Below are 11,352 nucleotides of genomic sequence, written 5' to 3'. Positions count from 1 at the left end.
ATACTCGTAAACTTTACGCATTAGGCAGCCATTCTGCCCCTTTGAACATTTTCTGCTTGCTTTTTTTTCTAAACCACCCCCAGCTCTACAATATCCCCGGAGAATATCAGAATTGTGCACAATCACACTTCACATACTTGTACAACAAAAATAACATCCAAATGCTTTTATATAAACTTTTTTAAAATAAAAAAACCTATTTCCCATAGGTGAAATCGATTTGGGAAAGCAGAACAAAAAATGTAACTTTAATTTTTTAAAAAATGCATTTTTATTTTATTTACAAAAATGCACCCAAGGCTGTGCAAGAAAGCACGTAACCTAATTTTGTAGTATTAAATCTCTCCTCCCTCTCCCCTTCAATAATTTCCCTTTCTCCCGGATATGTGTGCATTCCTGGCCCGGCGCAGTACTGTACGGACAAACGGAGTTTTCATGGGCGCCGCCATGCCATCCAGCGAGGAGTAGTGGGCGCCGCCATGACACGCAAAGAGGCGCAGGCGCAGCGGGAGCCTCCCAAGCGAATGAATGGAAGGGGGCGGGGCGCACGCCTGAGAGCTTTAAAAAGGGAGAAGGGGAAAAAGTAAGTGGGCGGAGTTACGCTTTAGGGCTGCTCCGGCCATGGCCACAGCGGATGCCGAGGTTGGTAACTCTTTTGGGGCTTCGGTGGGGAGGGGGAGCTGTGGGAGGACGGAGGAGGAGGAGGCGGGAACTAGGAGGAGGAAGAGGTGTCGAGGGCAAACTGGGGTGCGGGGAAAGAAGGGCCGCTCGTGGCATCGCCCAGAGTGAGGCGCGACCTGGCACCGAAGCTTCCACACACGCTTTTCTGTACTCGCACCCACCCTCCCGCATCCCATGGTTCGGTCCAGTCCCTCCAAAGGAAAGCCTGCGTGCTTGCCGCTTCCATTGTGTGCGACCGCGGGGGGGGGGAAGCAGCCCGGGAGAGGATGACCATCCCGTAACCCTGCATAGAGCGCTTGGTGGAAGCGGGGTGGTGTAGCTGCTATGCAGGTTCCGGGGTTCCCCCGGCGGTGGCAGACTATGCAGAGTCCCGTGGTCGGCGTGGAGAGGCCTCGGCGTGCTCGGGCCCGGGTTCTCGTCGGAGGGGCGGGGCCAGCCGAAGAGAAGGGGGCGGAGCGCGTGCTTGTTTGCGTGTGGCCTTGATAAAGCGCACGGCAGGGCCGCTTTATGCCCCAATTCAGGGCGCGGGGTACAGGGGCTGTTATGAGCTGTCCATGCTGCGGGGCTCTCAGCGGGTCAAGCCGAGGGCGGGAAGGGTTGGGGAATCCAACCCCCCTCCCCCTCGTTACTATTGGTTGGGGTTTTATTTTATTTTTTGTAATATTTAGATTATTTTTTTTATTAAAAAAACTTGCTTTTTAAGACATACAAAAAGTTTAAGACTGTAAGGCACATTACAGTCACTTCAGCCATTCTAAGCACCTGGGTGGGCTTGCAGAAACGGGAACGTTTTTAATAGCAGGCGCCGAAAATAGCACAGCTAAGTTTTGGGAAGCACAGCGCTATAAAGAATTGTGTCCTTACAAGTGCGGAACGGGTATTGTGTGGCACTTGCAACGGTGCCGATTCCGCCAATGGAATTGAGGCTACCTGCATCAGATTCCCTTAAAGCTGTTGCTCCTCCCCCCTTTTTGCATGGGGGAGAACTTGTTGTATTTGTGCATTTTTTTTAAAAAAAAATTCAGTTAGAGATTTCTTTATTTACTGTACTTTACTGTATGTAGCCGTGCTGGTCTGACGTAGTCGAAACAAAAAAATAAAAAAATTCCTTCCAGTAGCACCTTGGAGACCAACTAAGTTTGTCATTGGTAAGTGTGCATGCACACGAAAGCTCATACCAATGACAAACTTAGTTGGTCTCTAAGGTGCTACTGGAAGGAATTTTTTTATGTAATTTAATTCAAAGGTTGTTGCTGTTTTAATAATAGCATAAGCCTATATTGAGTGGTTAAAACCATTTCCATTTTTGTTGTTGTTTAGTCGTTTAGTTGTGTCCGACTCTTCGTGACCCCATGGACCAGAGCACGCCAGGCACTCCTGTCTTGCACTGCCTCCCGCAGTTTGGTCAAACTCATGTTTGTAGCTTCGAGAACACTGTCCAACCATATTGTCCTCTGCCGTCCCCTTCTCCTAGTGCCCTCAATCTTTCCCAACATCAGGATCTTTTCCAGGGAGTCTTCTCTTCTCATGAGGTGGCCAAAGCATTGGAGCCTCAGCTTCACAATCTGTCCTTCCAGTGATCACCCAGGGCTGATTTCCTGAAGAATGGATAGGTTTGATCTTCTTGCAGTCCATGGGACTCTCAAGAGTCTCCTCCAGCGCCATAATTCAAAAGCATCAATTCTTTGGCGATCAGCCTTCTTTATGGTCCAGCTCTCACTTCCATACATCACTACTGGGAAAACCTTAGCTTTAACTATACGGACCTTTGTAGGCATGGTGATGTCTCTGCTTTTGAAGATGCTGTCTACGGTAGGTTTGTCATTGCTTTTCTCCCAAGAAGCAGGCGTCTTTTAATTTCGTGACTGCTGTCACCATCTGCAGTGATCAAGGAGCCCAAGAAAGTAAAATCTCTCACTGCCTTCATTTCTTCCCCTTCTATTTGCCAGGAGGTGATGGGACCAGTGGCCATGATCTTGGTTTTTTTGATGTTGAGCTTCAGACCATCTTTTGCGCTCTCTTCTTTCACCCTCATTAAAAGGTTCTTTAATTCCTCCTCACTTTCTGCCATCAAGGTTGTGTCATCTGCATACCTGAGGTTGTTGATATTTCTTCCGGCAATCTTAATTCCGGTTTGGGATTCATCCAGTCCAGCCTTTCGCATGATGAATTCTGCATATAAGTTAAATAAGCAGGGAGACAATATACAACCTTGTCGTACTCCTTTCCCAATTTTGAACCAATCAGTTGTTCCATATCCAGTTCTAACTGTAGCTTCTTGTTCCACGTAGAGATTTCTAAGGAGACAGATGAGGTGATCAGGCACTCCCATTTCTTTAAGAACTTGCCATAGTTTGCTGTGGTCGACACAGTCAAAGGCTTTTGCATAGTCAATGAAGCAGAAGTAGACTTTTTTCTGGAACTCTCTAGCTTTCTCCATAATCCAGCGCATGTTTGCTATTTGGTCTCTGGTTCCTCTGCCCCTTCGAAATCCAGCTTGCACTTCTGGGAGTTCTCGGTCCACATACTGCCTGAGCCTTTTAAGCCACCACTAAAACATTTCACCTCCTGGGGTAAAGTCAAACTACTGTGTCGGCAGCACCGAAGCGACTTCCCTGGGGCGCAAGCCTGGGCAGTTTGTAGGGAGCTCCTGGGCTGCCCTCACCGATGTCCAAAGGAAAGCAGAACATTTGGTACCATCTTATCTTCAGGAGTTGCAGGAAGGAGGCATACAAGGCACCATCCAACTCTTTGGGCGACTCCACTCTGGATTTACTCCTGAGCCTATCCCACAAGGCAGCAGAGCTTTAGGATGTAAGTTTCCCTTCTCTTAGATGGGCTGCCTTCCCAGGTTGACCAGGCTTAGTTGCCCCACACCTCCCTCTACAGCACGTGCAGAAACCGCCTTCTTAACCATTGGACCCACTATTGCTCTCATCTGCTCAATCCACGGGAGCCTGTCTTTGTATGCAGGGGGAGGATTTGAAACTTATCAGTGACTCTCACCTGGTTTAACTGGCCAGTCACAGCCATTCCTGGGGCGTGGCTGCTGTTGCATGCTAACAGCCTATAGGAGCCACAGGTGAGAGGTGAGTGCAGCCCATACACACTACAGTTAAGAATTATTAATATTACTAATATTTATTAGTCACTTTACTCATAAAAATAACCAAGAGCAACTTCTAACTGCAACAGGAATACTAACAAACACAGCAGGGCCACTTAATAGAAACAATTGATTGCTCTAATTTTTCATAATCACATAAAATAGATTGATTCTGTTTCCATTCAGATCAGTCAGATTTTATATACAGGTGAAACTTGGAAAATTAGAATATCGTCGAAAAGTGCATTTATTTCAGTAACGCAACTTAAAAGCTGAAACCAATCTATGAGATAGATGCATGGCATGCAAAGCAAGATATGTCAAGCCTTGATTTGTTGTCATTGCCATGATTTGTTGTTAGGCGGGTCAATTATAAATGGAATGTCATTAATGAAATGTCATAGCGATGTTTATCTTTGTTTGTTTTTGTATGATTATAACTAATCGTTTGATTACTGCGGAATTTCCAAAAGAAAGCATTTGTAAAAATTAAAATTGAAATAAAAAATAAGAAGTTGCATTACTGAAATCAATGCACTTTTTGAGTACTGTATATTCTAATTTTCCGAGTTTCACCTGTATATGTCAAAAAATTAAGGTTAAAAACGCTTTGAGGTTTTTTTTAAATAAAAAAGCGGTGTATAAATATTATGAACAAGCAAACAAAATAAACAAATCCTGTTCTCACAGTGGCCTACCAGATGCTTGTGAGAAGCCTGCAGCAACTCTTCCCTGAACTATTTCCCGGTAAAGGTAAAGGTAAAGGTAAAGGGACCCCTGAGCATTAGGTCCAGTCGTGACCGACTCTGAGGTTGCGGTGCTCATCTCGCTTTGCTGGCCGAGGGAGCCGGCGTATAGCTTCCAGGTCATGTGGCCAGCATGACTAAGCCACTTCTGGCAAACCAGAGCAGCGCACGGAAACGCTGTTTACCTTCCCGCTGTAGCGGTTCCTATTTATCTACTTGCATTTTGACCTGCTTTTGAACTGCTAGGTTGGCAGGAGCTGGGACCGAGCAACGGGAGCTCACCCCGTCACAGGGATTCGAACCGCCAACCTTCTGATCAGCAAGCCCTAGGCTCAGTGGTTTAACCACAGCGCCACCTGGGTCCCACCAGTAACTGGTATTAAAAGCACACTGCCTCTGACATAGTTCTAGTTACAGGTAGGTAGCCGTGTTGGTCTGAGTCGAAGCAAAATAAAAAAAATTCCTTCAGTAGCACCTTAAAGACCAACTAAGTTTTTATTTTGGTATGAGCTTTCGTGTGCATGCACACTTCTTCAGATATCTGAAGATATACTTCTTCGTATCTGAAGAAGTGTGCATGCACACGAAAGCTCATACCAAAATAAAAACTTAGTTGGTCTTTAAGGTGCTACTGAAGGAATTTTTTTATTTTGCCTCTGACAGTGCAGGTAGTAAGTATTGCATAAATATTCTTGTTTCATGCTCAGGTTCAAGTAACTTGCCCAAGGCCATCTGCTTGAGTTTCAGGGCTGGCCTACGGTAGTAGGACCCACGATTCTCAGATTAAGAGCCAGTGTCTTTGCCTTGAGTGCATTTAATTTGATAAATAACAGAAGAAGGACATGCCAAACTAACTACTAGAGAAGGGTGTTTCGCTGCCAGTTTTAGATGGGGCTGCTGTTCCTTTGACTTTCTCATTGTGCCATTTTTGGGAATAATTCACACAGCAGCACAGCACGCAGATCAGGTTTTGCCAGGCAATGGCTTTGTAGATTTAAAGCATGCGTCTTCTCCTAAAGACTATTGGGAATGGTGGTTGGTTAAGGGGTCCGCGAGCTATGCCAGAGGGGTCCGCAAGATGCTAAAAAATATATTAAATATATTTCGTATGATAACAGATTTTTTGTTTTGGCCGCTTCCTGCATGAGCAGAGTCTAGCGCAAAACTAGAATTAGATAGAGGCAGTAGTTCTGCTGTATGCCGTTAGGTGGTGCTTTACAAACACTACTGTTTTGCAAAGAGGCAGCTCACCTCCCCAAGATGCTTTGCGCGCGTCGGCTTCATTTGTGCGCTACTGCGCAGGTACCCTGTCTTCTCCATTCCCCTCCCCCCTCCCTGGCGCGCACGCTGCCTCTTTGCAAAACAGTAGTGTTTGTTAACAAAGCGTTGTTTTTTGCGGAAGCTACAGTTCGCGTGGTTAAAAATGGACCGTTGGTTAAAAAGTGGTTCATCTCATTAAGAACTGAAAATTAAAACTAACTGTATACTGATGGAGTACTCTGTTGTAACTGTAAAAAACGTATAAATAGAAAATATAAAAAGACTCTTAATTTGGCTTTCACTTTTTAATTTTAGGATTAGGAATTAATGGGGGTCCTTGTCACAATAGCGGCTCGATGAGGGGTCCTCGAGAAAATTTTGTTGGGAACCCCTGATCTAGTTCAACATCCTGTTTTCAGAGAGGCTAACTAGATACACCTGTGGAAAGCCTGAAATCAGGACCTGAGTGCAACAGCAATTTGTGGTTCCTAGCAAAGGGATTTAGAGACAAGCCGCCTCTGGAGGTAGAATGTGCCTAATTGCCATTGATAGCATCATCAACCATGAATTTGTCTAATCAACATTTAAAGCCATTTAAATAGGTCACAGTAGCTACCTAGCGAAAGAGTGATTTCCATATCTTAACTATGCCCTGTGTGAATAAATATTTCCTTAGTGTGGGGAATAGTTCACATGGAGTTCAGTGCTTGGGGAGGGGGGCGGTCAGCCTAGTTGATCAGATAAGAGCTGAGTTTGTCCAGGGCCAAAGGCCTGGGCATTCAATGCTGAACCAATTCCTTTTATTTTCCCTTTCAGTTATGTCAGGTGGAGTGGTGCATCTCCAGGCCAATGAATGACGACTTATGTTAATGATGGAGGGGGGTGGGAAGAGAAAGTGGATTGAAATATAAAAGCAGCACAGAAAGACCTGCCTTTTTCTGTGGATGTGAATAGCCAGCATGCAGCTTAAAGGGATGAAATTTGGAGTGGTGTGGCTAGACTAGGATTATGGTCAGGTAAGTGGTTTATTCTATGCTGTGCAGGAGAGGACAAAAACACAGGAATGCATTCCTTTCTTGTCCATACAGGAGAGGAGAGGGGTTTGGAGAGTCAATTGTTTTGAGTGATTCGGCATGAAATCCCAGGGCTCACCAAGTGGATGCAACTTAAATGAGGAGATCTCCGTCAGATTTGGAGGAGGCCAGGAGAACATGACTGCTGTGAGCTCCTGACTCATTCTGGAATTGTTCTTTTTGGAGATGAATTGCATTTGCCTCTAGTCCAGATACTGCAGGCTGTATTTTAACTGGCATTTGCAAATCAAGGCTCAATACAGATTATTTTATCCAGTTGTAGTTCTCAGATCTTTTGCTGTGATCTCTTGCTGGAACCATCAGAGGAACAATGTACCTTTTTTTTTTTTTAGCCTGGGATGTGGAAGCTATGGCCCTCCAGCTCCCATCATGCTAGTCAGCATGGCCACAGTTGACTGGACTCATAGGCACAATAAATGTTGCTGCCTGAGGCAGAGGAGCAAATGGTCACCCAGTCAAGGTGCACAGTGTGATCATGAGTTTTAACCATCAATCCTCTGGGAACGATATCTCTGTTTCCCAACAGCTCTCAGCACGTTTAAGCTACACTTCCCAGGATTCTGTGCAGGGAGCCATGGCTGTGAAAAGTTGTATAACAGTGTGGATGTGGCCAATTGGATTTACTTCTGAGTAAAAGCACAGGGTTGCCCTGAACAATAATCAAGCTGGCTGGCTCAAAAAACCCACCCAGTAATTTCGCTACCACTTACCTGAACTGTGGCTGATTGTGAGGGGGATTCCCACATCCCCCTCCTTTTAAATTGACTGGTGAGCTCCGATGGGGAAATGCCTGAACTTCTTGCTTTTTATTCCCTCCCAGTCTTTGAACTTGAGTCTGGACTGCTGTGAGATAATTTATTGCTTTCTCACATTTTGACTTCATAAAGAATACCTGAGCCATTTCTCTTCTCCTGTCTCGGTTTAATGCTTTACGCCAGTGGTCCTCAACCTTGGGCCTCCAGATGTTTTTGGCCTACAACTCCCATGGTCCCTAGCTAGCAGGACCAGTGGCCAGGGATGATGGGAATTGTAGTCTCAAAACATCTGGAGGCCCAAGGTTGAGGACCACTGCTTTACGCACGAGGAAGCAGCTTGGGACACCCCACTCAATGACCTGCTGCTTCCCTTGAAAACGGGACCTGATTCCAAAAAGGACCTTCTCATCCCAAGACCAGACTTGGGTCACATTCACAGCATACATTTGGAGCACTGTTAATATCACTTTTATGGCTTTCCCTAAAGGATCATGGGAACCGCAGTTTAAGGGTTCTGAGAGGCATTAGAAGACAATTCGCAGAGCTACAGTTCCCGGCAGCCTTAAAGAGCTACAGTTCCTGGGATTCTTTCTGGGAAGCCATGCTGGTAAAGACTGTTTTGGGTGTGGGTTAAGAGACAGTGTAGCGGCAGGGTGACCAAACATACTTTTCTTCTCCCTCTACCTCTCTCTGCTTCCCCTACAAAAGTGGCAGCCTTCACATGCACCCAAAAGCTGATAAAAGGGGTCAGTGATATGTGAGGGTGTAAAACCTCTAAAGGTTGCCTACATGGAGCCCTCAAGATGTTGTAGTGGCATGTCCACACCATGCATTTGAAACAAATATAACCCCTAGTAAGAGCAGCTTGACAGTGGTACACACTACCTTGGAAGGCGATAGATTCTCCTTCACTGGAGGCTTTTAAGACTGTAAGCCTGGCCATCACATGGGTGGAATTGGTCCCTCCCCAGTATCCATTTCTGTGGTTGTATAACAGACCTAACTTTTCCTACACTCTTAAACCACTGTGTGTGTCTCCATCGCCTTTCTGTGTTATCCCTTCAAATTTATTATTTGGAAACGGAAAAGGTGGTAACCTGTTTCTGTTCTTGCAATGCCCCTAGGAAACCAGAAAGGTGAGTTTAAGGTTGCAGTTCTGTGCACAGCTACCTGATAGTAAGCCCTGCTGAAACACAGTAGGATTTCTTCCTGAGTGAACCTGCACGGGTTTGCGTTGCACAGGAAATGTTTATTAAGTTGGATAGTGCTGGTGTTTAATGTGAAGTGTATCACTCGGATGTGAGTCTGAAATTCCCAATGCAAAATCAAGTGGGTCATAGTGACTGGGAATTAATGGTGGCTATTTAAAAATATCCATAGTCATTGCCATTTCATTTGTCCTCCAGAACCTGTCAAGACTGTTACTGTTATTGTTGTAATTTATTCAATTTATTTCTGAAGATCACTTTATGCAAAGGTACTTGGGCAAACAAAAGTTTTCTTCTTTTACCTGTCTGCTTTCCTTGCAAAGTATTGCAGTTACGAAGTGGCAACTATTAGTGCTGCTAATTTTTATCAAACAAACAAACACCTCCAATGATTTATATCCCTACTTTTAAGGTGGTTGGGGGAGAATTTGCTTGCATTGGCATTATTAGATGAATGTGGGTTTTGCAAGTGTTGATGGGCATTGTCACACAAACGTGTGTTATCGACTGCTCATTTAGGCCAGTGTCTTTGAAAAAGGAAATCCATAGGAACCAATTTCCAACTTTCAAGGAGGGAAGCTTGTTCCTAGATGGGGATTAATGGGCCAGCTCATCTTCTTATTGATGTCCTGACTTCTGGCAGGTTACAATCAGGGGTGGAGCCGGATCTCTTGGGGCCCTTGGCATGACATTGCTGATGAGTACTGCAACCTCTCCCCCTTTCTTATCTAGGCCAGGCATCCCCAAACTTGGCCTTCCAGATGTTTTGGGACTACAACTCCCACCATCCCTAGCTAACAGGACCAGTCATCAAGGATGATGGAAATTGTAGTCCCAAAACATCTGGAGGGCCGAGTTTAGGGATGCCAGATCTAGGCTATAGAGCAGAAATTTCCAAACACTGTGTCACAACACGTTTAGTGTGTCAGCTGCAGTGTGTACGTGTGTCATGCAAACACTTCCTGTGCTCTTCCTGGGGCTTAAAAGGGTTTAGTTTAACCTCCAGTTTGCTAGTAAAGCTGAATTACTGTGTCGCGAAATGATGCATGTCTTAGAAAGTGTTTCACCAACTTGAAAAGTTTGGAAAGCTCTGCTACAGAGCTATGAAATCAGTAAATTTCATAGATCTGTTGGCCAGGGCATTACATTTCAGGTAATGTAAAATGGTGAATGCACGCTAAAAATGGGAACTAAGCTTTCCTCTTGTCCAAAAGTGACACTGCTGGATTGCAGCACAAGAGTTTATATGATTTTTGCAGGTGAGGTTTTTAGTATTGTGATGGAAAGCTTGGAGGACCCACCTGTCAGGAAACCAAATCAGAACTTTATTGTGTCTCTCAACAAAAACAGGAAATTCAAATACTGACTATACCCAGATCTGATGAAGTCTAGTGTTATATAGTGATTAACCCTGTTTTTTCAGCTTAACTCAGTCCCGGCACCTCTCACATGGGCACCATTGCCATTATAAGAGAACAAGGGAGGCGTTCATGGTGAGGTCTGGCACCTCATTTTCTAGAAAAGTAGCGCAGCCTATTATGTTACTATCCACACAAACTGGAATAAGGTAAAATGTTGTGGGTTGTGTGCAATGTTAGTGCTACTCGTTATAGGCCCATTGAAATTAAGGAAGCTATTGAATTCAGCATATAAATTGTCTTATAGACTTCATCACCTTTCCCCGCCAAAGCATTGATGAGTCAGGTTTTTGGAGATCTTTAATTTAATATATAAGTCTTTTTAAAAGATCATCAGTTCTGCAGTTACCTTTAAAGAGCAAAGATAAACCAATATAGATTAGAATAAAAGAACAGAGAAGGAAAAATCCCATTGGCCCAGGGACTGGGAGGGAAACCCCCCCCCCCAGTTCCTTTCAACAGCGTTTGCAGTGTGCCATACTGGGCTCATAACGAGGTCCAGAAATAGGAGTCAAAGGGAGCAGCCCATCAAGGCCAGGGAGAAACCTTTGGAAGGACCCAGGAAATGGGTCTATCATACAATAAAATTATATCCAAATGAAGTGCTCAGAAGGTTTGTGGAAGGCCTATAGCTCAGTGGCAGAGCATTTGCTTTGCATGCAGAAGGTTCCAGGTTTAATCGCTGGCACCTCCAAGGTAGGGCTTTGAATCCCTGTCTGAAACCCTGTAGAGCTTGATTGGTGTGACTTCAGTTTCAGACAGCTTCCTATGTTCATCTGTTGTTGTTGTTTAAAAAATCCCCAACAACAACAAAAACCTCACCTTTCTGTGTTTAGTGAAAAAGTCAATGGCAGACTGAATAATTGTCAGTCTTCGAGAGAGAGAGAGAGAATATACAGAATTATATTGAAAGACATACAGCTTTCATGAGATGGAAAGCACATCTGAGACTGAAGATTGTTTTTCAGTCCTTGAGAAGTAAATAGCACATGGTGCTAAGGAACATCAAGGTGTACTTTGGAATTGTTTATGGCAGGGGTCAGCAAACATTTGCAGCCGGGGGCCAGTCCACTGTCCCTCAGAC

General features: G+C 44.8%; 1 protein-coding gene across 5 annotated transcripts in view; it reads left to right on the top strand.

Annotated features, from left to right (window-relative positions):
- The first annotated feature begins 566 nt into the window (after nucleotides 1–566).
- The window catches only part of EHMT1 (euchromatic histone lysine methyltransferase 1), a 138,831-nt gene continuing 128,045 nt past the window's right edge, over nucleotides 567–11,352 (top strand). For 3 of the 5 annotated variants that reach the window (XM_035112766.2, XM_035112753.2, XM_035112752.2), the window contains exon 1: nucleotides 567–642. In XM_035112766.2, coding sequence (XP_034968657.1) covers nucleotides 622–642 — 21 coding nt within the window. In that variant the 5' untranslated portion in view covers nucleotides 567–621. The remainder of the gene's footprint in view (nucleotides 643–11,352) is intronic. The other 2 variants (XM_035112762.2, XM_060270630.1) reach the window with 2 other exon arrangements.

The sequence above is a fragment of the Zootoca vivipara genome, chromosome Z (genome assembly GCF_963506605.1).
Source record: "Zootoca vivipara chromosome Z, rZooViv1.1, whole genome shotgun sequence".
Classification (NCBI taxonomy): domain Eukaryota; kingdom Metazoa; phylum Chordata; class Lepidosauria; order Squamata; family Lacertidae; genus Zootoca; species Zootoca vivipara.
Note: the sequence above shows the minus strand (reverse complement) of the source record. Positions and strands in the feature narration are given on the sequence as shown.